Source organism: Amaranthus tricolor, chromosome 3 (genome assembly GCF_026212465.1).
Source record: "Amaranthus tricolor cultivar Red isolate AtriRed21 chromosome 3, ASM2621246v1, whole genome shotgun sequence".
Lineage (NCBI taxonomy): Eukaryota > Viridiplantae > Streptophyta > Magnoliopsida > Caryophyllales > Amaranthaceae > Amaranthus > Amaranthus tricolor.
Genome location: NC_080049.1, coordinates 36,605,169 through 36,622,086, shown reverse-complemented (window position 1 = coordinate 36,622,086; position 16,918 = coordinate 36,605,169). Strand labels below are relative to the sequence as shown.

The 16,918-nt window shown below is 29.5% G+C and overlaps 1 protein-coding gene across 1 annotated transcript; it reads right to left on the bottom strand.

Moving 5' to 3' along the window:
- Positions 1-7,436: 7,436 nt before the first annotated feature.
- Positions 7,437-15,811, bottom strand: LOC130807572 (cyclin-D1-1-like). The gene is made up of 6 exons (XM_057672836.1): positions 15,324-15,811; positions 12,983-13,069; positions 9,975-10,073; positions 9,482-9,689; positions 9,147-9,277; positions 7,437-8,339 (listed from the first exon to the last, which is right to left on the bottom strand). The coding sequence occupies exons 1-6, from the start codon at positions 15,615-15,617 to the stop codon at positions 8,100-8,102; spliced, it is 1,059 nt and encodes a 352-aa protein (XP_057528819.1). The 5' UTR covers positions 15,618-15,811; the 3' UTR covers positions 7,437-8,099.
- Positions 15,812-16,918: the final 1,107 nt, after the last annotated feature.

Here is a 16,918-nt window from a genome sequence, read left to right as displayed (position 1 = left end):
TCCGAGGTCTGTCATTTCATATTCTGACATCATTGTCTTTTTGAAGTCTTCTATCATCCTCAGATTGGTGCCTGTGTAGATTAGATCATCTACGTATAGGCATAAGATGAGAAACTTTGGCCCTTAGGTCTTGATATAGAGTGATGGCTCATTTGGGCTTTTTACAAAGCCATTTTGGAGAAGATATCCGTCGATTTTGCTGTTCCAGGCCCGAGGGGCTTGCTTGAGCCCATAGAGGGCTTTTCGAAGGCGATACACCTTATCTTCTTTTCCTTTGATTATATATCCTTGAGGTTGTTCGACATATACCTCTTCTTCTAGCTCCCCATTGAGAAATGCTGATTTGACATCTAATTGATAAACTTACAATTTAAATTGAGCTGCTACAGCTAGGACTGACCTGATTGTCTCCATACGGACAACTGGAGCATATGTCTCGTTGAAGTCAATTCCAGGTTGCTGTGAGTATCCTTTTGCAACTAGACGAGCTTTGTACTTTTGAATGGAGTCATCTTCATTGTGCTTGATCTTGTAAACCCATCTGAGACCGATCACGTCCTTGTCTTGAGGTTTGTCAACAAGCTCCCATGTGTCGTTCTTTTCTATCATCTTAATCTCCTCGTTCATGGCTTCGATCCATCTTTCTTCTTGAGCTGCTTTTTCAAAGTTTTGTGGTTCTCCTGCAAAGAGTGCCATGATGGTGTGATTGCATTGATAATCTTCCAAGTAGCTTGGTGGACATCGATCTCGTTGTGATCTTCGAACTTGTTGAGCTGGGCTTGAGTGACTTGGCTCCAACCTTGAGCTTTGTGATGTAGATGTACTTCTTGGGCTCCTTGATGGTGTTCCTGGATTGGTTGATGGTGATGGACTTGCAGATGATTGAGTTGGTGACTGAATTGGATCTTCTCCTTCATCTGGGCTTGGTGGTGGAATGACTTCTACTGGAACTTCAACATCGTTCTCGTTCCATTGCCATTGCGCCTTTTCATCGAATATGACATCTCTGGAGATGATCAACTCCTTGGATTCAGGCTGATAGAGACGATATCCTTTAGACTCGTCACTGTATCCAATGAAGATACATTTTTCTCCTTTTCCGTCTAGCTTATCCCGATTCTCCTTCGGGACGTGGGCATATGCAATGCACCCGAAAACTTTGAGGTGCTCAACCCTTGGCTTTCTTTTGTGCCAAGCTTCATACGGCGTCATGCTTCTTACCGCTTTTATGGGAGACCTGTTAAGTATGTAAATAGCTGTGTGGACAGCTTCTGCCCAAAAATGTTTAGGCAAATTTTTTCCTTGCATCATACTCCGAGCCATTTCAGCAATTGTCCTGTTTCTCCTTTCTGCAACACCATTTTGTTGTGGTGTGCGTCTGACTGTGAGCTCCTTTTTGATGCCGTGTTGTTTACAAAATTTGTTGAATTCATTGCTTGTGAATTCTCCCCCACGATCGGTTCTTAGAACCTTTATTGAATGCCCACTTTATTTTTCTATTAGGGCTTTAAATTGCATGAAGTGGGATAATGCTTCTAATTTTTTCTCCAAGAAATACACCCACATCATGCGTGAAAAATCATCCACAATCAACAGAAAGTATCTTTTTCCGCCAAGAGACGGATTTCTGGTAGGACCCCATATATCAGCATGGATAAGCTCTAATGGAGCTCTAGCCCTCCATGATGAGGTTGGGAATGGTGATCTATGCATTTTGCCATAGATACAACCCTCACAAATTTTCTTTTCATTAGTGATTGGTGGTAGCCCAATCACCATTTCTCTATTTTTTAACAGTTTTAAACTGTCAAAATTTAAATGTCCGAATCTCAAATGCCACAATTCGGATTCATTCACCATTGTACTTAGGGCAGTATTAAACTCCAATTGCATTTTAAGTGGAAAAATTTTATTTGGAGCCATTTTAGTGGTAGTGATTAATTGCCCCTTTTTCTTATCATATATGTGGCATTGATTATTATCAAATTTTACCATATAGCCTTTTTGGACTAACTGACCCACACTTAACAAATTTTGTGCTAGCCCAGGGACATAAAAGACATCGGGGATGAATTTAGAGGAGCCGTTTTTTGTTTTAACAACAATTGTTCCTTTTCCGGCAACTACTTGGTTACTCCCATCACCAAGTGTTATTTGTGATTTTATATTTTCATCAAGATTAGCAAATGAATTTTTATTTCCGGTCATGTGGTTGGAGCAACCACTATCGATGTACCATGTGTCAGTTTGCTCTTCTTGAGCATTCAGACATGTGTAAAATAATTGATCATTATTAGAAAATTATTACCGTAGCCATTTATATTTTTTCCATTATTAGAAAATTTTAATTTAGCCTGAAAAGCTTGTTCAATTGGTTGCTCTTCAAATTTACGCATTCTTTCTTCATGTGCTAATAAAGAGCCCATTAATTCAGTCATGGTGAGTAAACTTAAATCTTTATTAGATTCTTCTATAACAGCCACAATATGATCAAATTTTTTGGTTAAAGTTCTTAATATTTTTCGAATTATTTTAACATCTTCAATGGTGTCTCCATTGGATCGAATTTGGTTAACAATATTTGAGACTCGGTCGGTATATGATTGAATTGACTCATTATCGGTCATTTGCATACTATCAAATTGACCCCATAAAGATTGTAGTTTGAAGAGTATTACCTTTTCCGAGCCTCGATATTTTGTCTCCAAAGTGCTCCATGCCTCCTTTGCAGTTGTGGCGGTCATGATTGTTGGTAGGATCGTCTCATCTACTCCACGATATATTATAGAGAGGGCATAATGATCCCTTCTTTTGTTTTGCTTGTATTGACACTTTTTAGTGTCATCCCAAGAAGCCTCTTCATTGGCATCTTTGGGTTGTTCATAACCATCTTGAATAATTTCCCATATATCTTGGGTAATGAAAATTGATTTCATTTGCATACTCCATTGATCAAATTTCTCCCCTTTAAATATAGGTACCCAATTAACTTGGGGATTAAATATGTTTGTGTTTGTGTTTGAATTGGGGTTAGGGGAGGCCATTTATATATATGTGGAGTTGGTATTGATATGAAATTTGGATGATATATGATTGAAAAAAAAAGGCTTTGGATTAGTGGCTCTTGATACCAAATGTTAGAATTAATATGCGGAAGTTGTAGTGGATTATTGATTTTAATTAATAAATATTGAAGATGCTAGTATGAAAAATAAATAGGAGAGTTGATGGCTTTTGTGAAAAAAGGTTTTTTGTATTATGTGGCTTGGTTACAAATGAGAGCATGCAACACACATATATAGTGCTTGTATGTTGGTGCTTTCACCATTATTATGTTTCTAGTCTTTTCTACAACTTGTAGATAGTTCTAGACTATTAGCTTTAGGGTGTTAGTCTAGATAGTTCTAGGATATCATAGAATTTTTTTAATTACTTCTTGATACATTACTCCCTAGATTTTTCTAGATTACATTATTTAACATTTATAACCTTAAAGAGCAACTATTATTATTGCCAATTGTAACCTTTGTTTACGCATATAAGTAATTGTACGTTAACCTCAAACTAACTTGGTTTGTAATGTCATTTTGTTATAGTGATTTTCAACGTTCATCGAAGATGAAAAGCACTCCAACTAATTTTTAAGTTGTCATAATCATCATCATCATATCCGGTGTATTCCACTCATTGAACAACTATGTACAGAGTCTGGTAAGGAAAGGACGGCGACAACTCATACCCAGCCATAAAGGAGAGCGCGATCAAAGGAGTCTCGGCCAAAGTACTAGACTAAAATAAAAGATAAATTCAAAATAATTGTAGGAAAATAAATAAGAAACAAAACTAATTAATACTTCTATAAAACAATTGTCAAACTAATTAATACAAGAATAACAAAACAATTGTCAAAGTAAGAACTTAAAACCTATGTAGTCGTTTGGTATGATAATTTTTTCAAATGATGTCTCATAAAGAATCAAAATTTTTTAAATTTATTGAAACATGAGGATTTTGACAACTGATAATTCTAATGTAAAAATCATTATTTTTTCAGTTTTTTATTTTTAGTTTTAAATTTTTTAAATTAAACTGAAAATAAAAAAATAAATACTGAATAGGCTTCAAAAAGATGTATAATTTACATCTATATTTTCAATTATAAACAATTTATTTATTTGAATATATCAATTGAAACAGTGTATAAAGACATTGATTTGGAAAGTTTTTGCATGCCTTATTGATTGATGTTGAAAACTGAATGATCAAGGCCAAGCTCAGTTCATTTAATGATCACTAATATCTAATTAAGTATTTTTTTTTGGAGGGGGTTGAAGACAGTAGTAAACAATCTCAAATCAAAGTGGCTAAATTTTAATGCTGAAAATCTATCTTCAGCAGAATATTATATACCTAATTTATAAGTAAATTTGTACAAATTTTTAAAGTACACCACCACTTTTCATTGCCTTATTTGGTACAAAATAATTCCTTTGTCCAATAACATATGGACAAATTTATTTATTCTATTAAATTTATTTTCTTTTTATATTTAGCAATAGTTCACATTTTTTCTTTAATCTTTAATTTATATCTACTTATTTAATTTATATTTTTATCTTATTTACACATACTATTCATAATACTCCCTCTTATTCACCATATGTGTCTAATTTGACTTTTTATCAATTTTTAAATAATTAAATAAGAGATCTAAATTTTAAAATAACTTAACTTAAAATAAAAAATAAGACACATATGTTAAATAGGACGAAGTATTTCTTTGGGTCTTTTTTTGGTTGATATTCGGATTCCTATGGGACAAAGCTGGTAAAGCGTATTACACTGTTAATCTGTTATCATATTCAAGAGTGAATGAGTGATACTGATCGAGATAAAACGTGTTGCACATTTGGATTTGAGTTAAAGCTATCACTAATTCCTTCGTAAACTGCACGTAATAAATACTGCATATTCCCTCCTTTCTTTAAATTTATTTTTATTTGTCTAGTTTGTTTTATTTTCGTCTTTTTTAAAAAATTATTTGTATCACATCTTTTGAAATTTTTAAATATGATCTTTATTTTTCTTCCATCAAATTTATTCTTCCATCAAATTTATTCTTAAATAAAATAATATATATATATATATATATATATATATATATATATATATATATATATATATTGTCTTAAAAAATTTTCTTTTCTTAATTAAAAAAATAAGGAAATTCCATATGGTAGCATCCGGTTTTTATAAAACTTCAGTGGTAGTACTTTTGTAAGATTTTTCCACATAGTAGCATCTAGTTTATGCAATATCTAATTGTTGTAGCATTTTTCGTTAAATTCTTGTTAATTTCCCTTTAATTCATCATTTTGTTAATTTACCGATTAATTTATCAACAATCTTAAATGTTGTCACAATTAAATAGATATGTATTAGTGCTTGGAATGCGCATTTGAACTTATGAAATACACCTTTTGATCTTATTAAATGCTTTAATGAATTATTTATTAGTGTTTGTAATGCATCTTTTGAACTTTATAATGTCATTAATTTGAATGAAAATTTAATTGTTACAATATTTAAGAGCGCAAATAAATTAATCGGTGAATTAAACGTTAAAATGGTGAATTAAACATTTGAGAGCAAAAACTGGATGCAACTATGTGAAAAAATCTTACAAAATGATAAATTAAACAGAAATTAATAAGAATTTAACGAAAAATGCTATGGCAATTAAATAGTTTATAAATTGAATGCTACCATATGAAAAAATTTAACAAAAATATTACTACTGATATTTCATGAAAACTAATCACTAATATGTGGAATTTTAAAAAAAATATTATTTGTTAGAACTTGTTTACGAAACAGATACAATATTTAAACATCAATCAACTAACAAACTTTATCAAGTTTATAAAGCGTGTTGCACGTTGGAGTTAAAGATATATGGTAGTAGTTTTTTAATGAAAAATTATCATTATCAACTATCTTTATTATTTAATACGCCTAAAACTTTTATTTTTTCATAGTTTTTAAAGTAATTTTCAAGTCTCAATATCTCTAAATACGTATTATAAGAAATTATAAAAAATACTATATGATAAAAAGTATACATTAGGACGAATCTAACGAGATTTCACATAGATATATTTTAGCATCTGTATATGTCTTAAAAATTTTAATCAAATTTCTCTCTCCAAAATAAAATATTCTAAATGGGAAGAATATTAAGAAACGAAGAGAGTATGTAGTATTAATTAAAAGTTAATTAACATGATAAAAAATTGCACTTAGAATCTTATCTGATCTATTCTTAATTTCTTATTTTAAAGTGGATTACTAATCAACTTGAACCATGTGATGATAAATCTCTTAATTAATTGAGTTGATAGAGTAAAATGTAAGTATGGATGCCAATTAATTCAGTTGATAACGTTTAATAAATTTGATATTTAACATTTAGAATCAAATTGCATTCGGAATATTTACTCACTGTACTCCCTCTACACACGCAAAAATATAATTTCATAATTTTGTAAGATCCAAACCTCTCAATACAAAATTGAAGGTTTGAGAATCAAAAAAAAGGTTACAATATAATAATATTCAAAAACTATTGGATTTTTAAAAGTTATAAATTGTTGAATCGTGAATTACCTAAGTAGAACTGTGATAGAGTTTTGATATTCAGCGTAGAAAGATTATTCTCTCTCATCCGTTTCCTTACAAGATTATGCAATCTTATTTCAAATTAAAGGAAAAAAGTTAGAAATTGTCTATTGACAATTCATTAACACTATTTGGATAGAAAGTAATGAAAAAAAAAGAAGGGAAACGAAAAGAGGGATTGAATTTTCTTCATTAGGGTGCCAATTGGAAAAGGAAAGGAAATGGAGAATTGGTGTCAAGGAACCAATTCAACCAAAATTTTAAGTTGATGGTTGAGGCCTCGGGATATGTTATATACTCTAACACGCTCCCTTACACAAGAGTTAATAAGACAAAAAGTGTGGATACAGCACAAATCCTCCTCATACCTGGCGTTAAATATTCCACTTTAAATAAAGGATAGTTGAGATTCGAACCCGTGACTTCAGAAATTTTAATTTTTTAATTTTTTTTTGAAATTTTCCTCAGAGCACGTGCCCGAAGAGGCCATGAATGGATCCGCCACTTTATATATATATATATATATATATATATATATATATATATATATATATATATATATATATATATATATATATATATATATATATATTTTCTTGGGTCATAAAAGCGATAGCAAACTGCAAACAATTTGCAAAGCTACAAAAGCAGGCAAAGGAGCAACTTCACATGCCTTCCACGCCGCTTGCTAGCTCATCACGAGTGGTAATAAAACTATCGATCATAATAGGGAAAAAGAAATAATGATAATTAACCAAAAACAAATATATACGTCATATTAATGAATCCAAATACAAATAAACACATATTATTAGTACATAGAAGGTCCCCTCCATCGAGATCCTTTTACATTATGGTTCGTTGGCCACAATTCTGGAGCCATTACATTATAGAAAAATATAATATAAATATTACCAAATTGTTTGACTCCTCCCTAGCTTATAACAAGGAGTAAAACAATAACATCCCAAAGAACTTTTTTTTTTTTTAAAAATGTACATATGTAACACGCTGAATTAATTATATTATTAATAAAAAATCCTAAATTTATTTGTGGCAATTTTCCCGCCAAAAATGCACGACATACACACGTGCTACACATCTTCATCCAAACAGTATAACACATTACTAAAAACAATGTTCTTTTTGAAGTGTAACATATGAAATTATTTATGAAGTGTAACATATTCATCTTTTTCTTTGAGCTACTCACTCATTATCAAGTATATATAAATATACACAAGTACACAATGCACTAATTAAGCAAGCTCCCAATACCTTTGGGAATTGCAAATGCCATTTTTCCTTCATTAAATGGCATCAGTGCAAGGTTCAAAGAAAAATTATGTTAGCTACTGCTCAAGTTGTTGATCATTATTATTTGATCTAAAACCCATTCTAAATAAGATTAGGGATCCTGATTAAAGATCATAATTATGATCATCCAACCAAGATTTATTATTATTTAGCTTTCTCCTCTTATTAGAAAAAGGGGAAGATGAGGAGGTGGAAGATGAAGATGGAGATAATGAGTCATCATATGACCTGATTTTGGTGATTTGTACTGTAACTCTGAATTGTGGTATCACTTTGATGGACTTTCTTCTACTATTATCCACCACTAATTGTTGCATTAACTTGTAGCAATCCCTAACCTTTTCCTGCAACACAAGTAATCATTTTTTTCGTCAACTTTTCTAAGTCATGCATGTTCTATACACCCCTAATTTGAAAAAAATATTCCAAGAGAACAACTAATAAAAATGGATAAAAAAAACCAAGAACAAACAAAAAGATATGTAGAAAGTAGAATAATAGTAATTTATGTTAATTAATCAAGTTTAAATTAATGGTTGAGGCCCGAGTATATGTTGAAAATTTTATCACGGCCTTTCAATGATGATTTTTTTGGGCTAGAAGTGTAAATGTAGCACTTGTCTTCCTCATTCCTCATATATACGGCGTTATATACTCTCTCTTATTCATCTTAAGTATCTCATTTTCTTATTTAGTCAATCACTATAAATGTCTCATTTCTATTTTAAATAAGTTGATTTTACCAATTTATCTTTACTAAATTTAACTTTTCACACTTTTACACCTAGTCACCTACTAACCCCACTTTACCCCTATTAAAAATTAAAATCAATCTAATTTTTTCTTTAATATGTAGTCTCATTTGACCACCTAAAAAATAATGAAAAGTCAAATAGGATACATTAAGTGAATAGGCAGGGATATCATATGCCACTTGAATTAATTAAGAGTAAATGAGCTTCAAATTTCTGACCTTCCCTTAGGGTCGAGATTATTAGTTTAAATTTTTGATTGTTTCTAAGTATTTATACTCTATCAGTTTCCTTCATTATTATAGAATCTTAAAAAATGTGGGGCTGATGATTTAATTGTGTAAACACTGTATAAGCAAAATAATTAGCAATGAGAAAAATATAAGTGAATGTGCTTACTTTACACAGCCCATCACACCATGACTCAGCATGCTCAGGGGTGACAAATGACAAAGTTGGCAATTCACTTGCTGCACAAAGTATAGCAGCTGCTGCTATGCTTGATGGCCAGTATTCTTCAAGGCTGCCCGCTGTTACACCCATTCAGCCCACTTATTTTATCTACCTTTTTAATTCATTTAATTTAAACTGTACGTGTAATATATCATATATATTATAATTAACATATGAAATAATATATACTATTTTTATTCTTTTTAATCGCTACACATTTTTTAAAGCTATTAAAAAAATAGAGGATAATATATAATATATGTGATTATTAATGTAATTACCATGTGTGTTAGAGAGGATAATATCCGTTGATCGCGCAATTAGGAGTCCTATACAATTTCCTGATGTATCAACCTTGTAAGCGAAAAAACTGATGAAAGTGAAGGGTGTAACAAGGTTTAATCTCCAATTTAAAACACTTAGAACAAGAAGTTCCATTCTTTGGATCGTCTTCGAATTGAAAGTGAACTTAGTTGGGCCGCTTTCAACCTAATAAAAGTAAATGATTAAATAAATTTAGCAGTAAATAAAGTATATAACATACATAAAATGGCATAATAAAACCATCAACTACGGTTAGAATCCACGGAAAAAAAGAAGACAACTCAAATCATAAATGAGAGTGCGGCCAAAAAATCTCGGTCAATTCTTTGATAATATGATATCAACAATAATAACACAGTAAGTAGTGGAAATTGATTATCAATGAAAAGGACTTAATAAGGAAACAGAATTTTCTGGAGGAAAAAAAAATTTGAATCATATGATAATGACCTGAAGATCCAACAAGGAAGGAACAAGAGGTTCCTCCATCTTGGCAGCTAGTGACAAGCATGCGACTGATAAAAGTTGTAATGACCACCCACCTGTTTGCTGCATTACATAAAAAGATTTAAACAACTAGTCTAAATTCCATATATCACTGCACCAAATTGGGAAGTTTATATAATAATATATTGGATTCTTCCATTAATATATAAGATTGAATTAACATATTTCTTGATCAATAATTAACAACTTTTTAAGACAACTAACTAATCAATAATTAATAATTTTACAGACAACTAATTTAGCAATGTAATCCGCGTTTAAATTATCATTAATTAGCTAGTCTTAATAATTAATATGACCGATGTTGTTGCTATTATGTGTGTAATTATTGTAACATCAAACATCTTACACGAGTTTTAGTTGATAATTAAAATATGCTTTTGATAGGTTACTGGTGAATGATAAAGACATATAATAATTTTTGGGAAATTACATTTGGTAATCTAAGTTTTTGTCTTTTTCATAAATGTTTTTTAAATCCACGTGGTGATCTTGAGCTTGCAACTTTTCAATATGTTTAATTTTTTGTTAAATTAAGTACGTATTTCGACTGGATTTTAAAATATGTGTTCAATTTGTATGATTATGACGTTTGTTTTTAACAAAATGTCATTAATAAAAAAAACTACCGTACCTTTTAGTCTACCACACAAAAAAAATTAAAAAGTCAAGATCACCACGTAAATTTAAAAAATATTTATCTACCGTGTTAAAACTCTATATTTACCATATGGAAAAAACTTTTTACCACGCATCGTACTTTATTGCAATTAGGGAAGTAGACTCAAACTTTCTAGATTTCTTTCTCTAAAAGTAAGTTTTTTATGGTTCACACATCAAAGAAAAGGCCACGTTTTGTTTGGTGAATTTAGACTTGATCAAATCAAGTGTATAGCTTTAGTCATCTATTAATATAAATATAGAAATATAGAAAATATTTCAAGAATCTTCTTACAACTAGGAAGTCCATTATTTACAACAAGTCTCTAAGTCATTACCCACCACTTAGAATAATTATATCCAAAAATAAACCTCCCATTAAGTGTTAAGGTACGTCAATTATATACTCTTATCTTTTATAACGTAATAATGATTATCTTCATCAACTTTTCTTTAAATTAATAATATTGTCTTATTTAATTAGAACTTCTGATTCATTATTAAATTTTCACCTTGGATCATATGAAATTTAAAGTAAACTACTCTTAATACTACCTTTGGATAGAATATACTATATATAAAGTCAAAAGCTCACTTCTTATACTCTTAAAAGTCAAAAGATTACTACATAAAAGTAGATTTTTTTTTTCATTATTTCTAGTATAAGAGTTAGTCGTAAATGTAGATAGTTTGAGGCCCACATATCAGAAAATACGCCTATCATTTTATTTTTGTTTTGTATTTTCTTTAAGAAAAATAAAAAAATACGTGTATAATTTTATTTTTATATTTTATTTTCATTAAAAAAATACTCTAAGTCAAGAAAAATTTATAGCTAAATGAGTGAATTTTTAAGTTAGATTAATGATAATTGAACCTTAAACCTTTCATATTTTTCTCATGTAGATATATACTATTACGAAGATGGAGAGAATTTCTATACAATAATGTTATTGATGTGAAAGCTCACTTAACACTTAAATTTTCTGTAATAGTAATGTTATTTGGTTTATTTTTTATGTAATATTTTCTTTGTTTTATTATACTTGTTACTCTATAATTTAATATATTATGCATCTAATAAATTATTTTGATTATTTATATATATATATTAGGTTATGATTACTAAAAATATAAAAAGGTAAAAATTAATTATAAAAATAGATTTTATGTGGCTTTTTTTTACAAATTAATCGTCATATATATAAAATAAATTTATATAGAAATATTTTGAAATACATGCAACTATTAGATTTTGTAGTAATGTACAATTGAGTCCTTAGTGTAATTATGGAAATTGAAATGGTAGGCCAAAAACCCTGAAATATTTAAAAAGGGTCGGTGAGTAGCCAACTTTTTTCATGAATACTCTTGTCATCCATTGCAGAGAATAGCATAAGTGAGACAGATGATAGGAGCGGGGGAGAATTTAATTCAAGGAAGAAAATAAGGGAAGTGTGGTACTTCTATTATGAGGTAGGACCCCAAATTAATCAATATACTCTTATATAGTTGTACTTTTATTATACCATCAGTATAATTTATTAGTACTCTAATTAGTCAAAACACTACATCTTTTCCGTAACAAGAAATTTCAACATTGACAAATAATATTTTTCTAACTCTAAACAACAGAAAAATGAATATTTATAACATTAATTGACATACGTTTCATATTTTTTTCATAGGAATAATTAGTTAAAATATTCAAATTTGTTACTAAAAATAACTTTTTGATATTTTAGTTATTAAGAATGTATTTACGGTTCATTTGGTAATTGGCATTAAAAGGTAAAAATGGTAATAAAAAGGTTGCGTAATTTTAGTAGGAATATATCTTGACGAGTGTAATGATCATATTTATTTTCCTTCAAAAATATCATTTTCATCAAAAAAAAATCATTTTATGTATTACCATTTGAAAATTGTAGTATTCTATAGTTAAAAAATTGTAAAATAAAAAAATATTTTATATATATGATCAAAGTTTTAATATAATGAAAATAATATGATACATATCGTAAAATTTACACTGTACACCAGTTAGTACGGACATTATCAAACGAGTCATTAGTGATTATACATATAGATTTAATTATAACATAATGTTTATGTAAATTATTTTTATATTCGAATGAGTTTTAATTTTAATGGTCCAAAAATAAGTTGATAATGTGAACCGACCTTAATATAACTTTTCAAATAAAATACAATCAATAAACTATTTATCAACAATGTAATTAAAGAATAAATATCTATAAATGAATGTCATTATACGATAATTTACTTACCGGTAGATGATGGGAATTAAGAAAGCGATCTAAGTAGTTGACAGCGAGGTATGCTGTCACTGCATGAAAGCCAAAGAACGCTCTCACCTGATTAAACAATAAACAGCAAAGATTAATCAAAACAAAAAATAATTATACGAGAAGTTAATTAGTTAAACAGAAGTTTAATATAAATGGAAAGTCAATTAATTAAACAGAAGAAAACTTAATTTCCTAAAAACAGATATGGAAATTAAATTCAGGTTAAAAATTAGAAAAAGGATTGGCCACCAACTAATTCTAAATCATCATTTTTGGTATACTTCCTATATTTCTTGATGTTATTTGTCTAATGTCTTAGTTTCCCACTTGTCCTAATAATAATGTATTATAGCTTCCCCACTTCTTTTTTTAATTTAATACTATTATTATTATTATTATTATTATTATTATTATTATTATTATTATTAACCCTTTTATTATATTATCTTTGTCATCATTTGATATTTTTATTACATTGAAAAGACTCTAAATTTCACGTAAATATATACTACCTTAACATGTAGAAATCAATGCATGAAAAACTCATATACAAAATCCTCTCATTCTTTAAATCAAATATTTCTTTTTTTTTTTACTTTTTGTATAGTTTTCAAAGTAAATTTTAAGTCTTAATATTTCTAAATACGCATCATAGAAATTATAAAATATATAATATAAAAAATTATACATTAAGACAAATCTAATCAACGGGATCTCACATGAATATATTTTATGATTTATATATGCCTTAAAAATCTTAATTAAAATTTTTCTTTTCAAAATAGAATATATTAGAAAGAAAAAACATTAGAAAATGGAAAGAGTCTTACTTATAAATATGAAATAATTACGGAAAAAATATTATTCATATTAAATCATATTGTTCCCTCCATCCCTCCATTTAACGAGCATAATGTTTTAGGTGATCATGTCTTCTAATTATTTTGTGACACTTTCTATTTAATTCCTCTAACTCTTTGTATTTCTACTCCCTAATGTTACAAAAATCTATGTTTCCTGTAAATTAAAATATTTAATATATAAATGAGGATATATTGTACGTAAGATGACAGAAATTTTTTATATTTTTCGTTGTTGTAATAGTATGTCTTCAAATTCAAAAGGTTTCTTGAGTATAAATTATTATTATTATTATTATTATTATTATTATTATTATTCATGGCAAAGTTTTATGTTTATTTATTATTATTAAAAACAAATTTTATAAAAGAAATCACAACCAAGCATTAAAATATTAGTGGTTGTAAATTCGTTTTTTATTAGACCTGATCATGGACGGTTCGGCCCGCCGGCCCAAAAAAGTGAGGGCTTGGGTACCGAAATATGGCCCGATGGGCGAGTTTGGGTAAAAAATAAGAGGCCCGGATTTTTTTGTGACGGATTTGGAATTGGCATTTGTTAGGCCGAAAAGGAGCTATGTTGGCACTTGACAATGTGAATTACTAAATTACTTACTGTGAATTGTGAACTAAAAAAAAGTTAAAGAACTAAAATTCATTATTTCATTGGTTTACTCATTTGTTTACTAGCTTGTTCATGATTTGCATTTTGAATTTGCTTTACATTATGTATAATTTGTAACAATTGTATTTGTTTATTTCAATTATTTAAAAATTGTATTTTTAATTATGTATAAATAATATATAACATAGGCCCACAAGCCCCCAAAAAAGCCCACATATTACGAGTTTAGGCAGAAATTTTTAGGCCCGCACTTCGACCCGGCCCGGTGTTTGATCAGGTCTATTTTTTATTTACCGTAATAATTAATTTATTTAGATAGAAAAACTTATATATAGCTTTTTTTTGAAGCATATATTCATCTTGATATGATATAAAATTTTCAAATATCTAAATAAATATAATTAAAATTCTTATAATATTTATTTATTGCTATTAAGGTTCAAATATTTAAAAATTTGGTTAATAAAGTCATTAGTATATTCGGTGTATTAGAATACATTAGAAATAAAAATTAGGCAGGGAGTAATCCTGAAAAGGTTGAAAATTAAAAGTGAGCGAAAATAGACTAAACGGCGCGCCGCCAGTTTCTCCGTAACCATTTCTAACGCACGGCTCAATTTAGCAGATTTACCTATTTTTTTTATTTTCCATTTAAAAAACAAAGTAGAACAATTAACGACGTGTAGCTCAATAGCAAATGGAACAGTAGCCTTTCGCTTATTATTTAAATGCCACCACCGTTGTAAACAGCCTACCGCCGGTAACTTTTCCGATTATCTCCGGTTCGCATCAACGGCAATACAAATAATGTCATTTTTATATTTTTAGTTTTTACCTTGAGAATCCATGCAACAGAACGAGATCGAGAAGAAGAGTCTAGAAAGTTTGAAGAGTATGAAGAGAGAGAAAGGCTAGATTCGGAAACGCCATCGCCGGATGCACCGGAGGCGGTAGTAGTATTAAAGGAGTTCCGTTCTTCTACGATAAATCCAGCGATAACAGATTCGTCTTCTTCTAGAATAATCGCCGGAGAATCTATTTCCGATGAGAATTCCGGAGAGTTTCCGGCGGTTAGAGAATCTCCGGATTCCTCAGAGCAGAGCAACTCGGGGTAGTATGAGAGCGACATGTAGGTGATTAATTAAGGAGATTGATCGATATGATGATAATTTAGTAAATTTAATGTTGGCCGTGGGCATCGCCTTCCATGGTGGCGAAGAGGGAGGAAATGAGTGCAGGAAAGGAGCGGTGGGAAAGATTATTATATTGGGTGCGTGGTTGGGGGAAATGAAGAGTGAAGATGAAGTTTTAGAGTGAATCTGATAGTGTATATATATATATATATATATGAGAATATTGGTCTCCCCTTTCCATATGAAATAAAAATCTTACAATATTTTTTTCACCTTCATACTTGTTGGAGATTGGTCCCCGCTTTTAGTGTTTTGTTGCCTGTAGACTGTTGTGTATAACAAATTAACAATTACTCGTATTTTCACGCTTTTGATTTTAAGTTATGTTTGTGTATAATCAAAAGCCCTCGTGGCTCAATCGATAGAGTATTTATATGTAGAGCAGAAAATTTAAGGTTTGACTATTATTGGACGCAGGTATTAATTAAGGGTTTCTTGATTGCGCGCATCTCACTTTACCCCCTTCTTGGGGGAACGGGTATGATTTATCCGCATCTTTCAGGAAAAAGAAAAACCCTCTATCCGAACCCTCAGGTATCAATTTGGGGTTTCTTGATTGTGCGCATCTCTCCTTACTTCCTCCTTGGGGGAACGGGTATGATTTGTCCGCATTTTTTTCAGGAAAAAAAAATCCCCCACCCGAACCCCGCCTTGTGCGGAATACTGAGAGTGTCCTTTACCTTTTTATTCTATGTAGTTTTTTCTTTAATTATTATTTATATTTTTTTTGATTTTATCTCACTTTTAATCATACTTATATAATTTAATAGCCTCTATTAAATATCAATTTCTTAGTAGTTGTATCAATAACAATAATACTTCTATGCTTTTATCTTAATAGTTTGCTTACTTATGCTATATGATTTTTTGGCATGTTTAGTCGATTTCTTTAAATAGTTGGAAATGTTTGGTTTTAAGTTAGTTAAATATGTGAAGTATTTATAATTTTATATTAATTTTTGGGTGTTTATTATAAAAAAAGTTACTTAGAAATAAAAAAAGAAAAATCAGTATGGCAACTTTGTACTTTCAAATGTTCCTCGTGCTATGGTCGAATTTTTTTTTTAAATTGTCATGATAACTCTCAAAATGTGGTCATAGTCTAGAATATTATGATAGGAATAATTTTTAAATTAGTAAAGTAACTTTATAAAAAAAACTAAAGTCTCGATCCTTATTAGTTAAAACAACTCCATTTTAATTCTTCATTCCTAAGAAAAATTTGTTATAGATTAAA

Coding starts and splice junctions, on each gene's coding strand:
- LOC130807572 (XM_057672836.1), bottom strand. CDS start 15,617: ATGTCGCTCTCATACTACCCCGAGTTGCTCTGCTCTGAGGAATCCGGA. Junction 13,070..15,323: donor CTGTTGCATGGATTCTCAAG/GTAAAAACTAAA, acceptor TTGTTTAATCAG/GTGAGAGCGTTCTTTGGCTT. Junction 9,690..9,974: donor CTTCCTTGTTGGATCTTCAG/GTCATTATCATA, acceptor TACTTTTATTAG/GTTGAAAGCGGCCCAACTAA.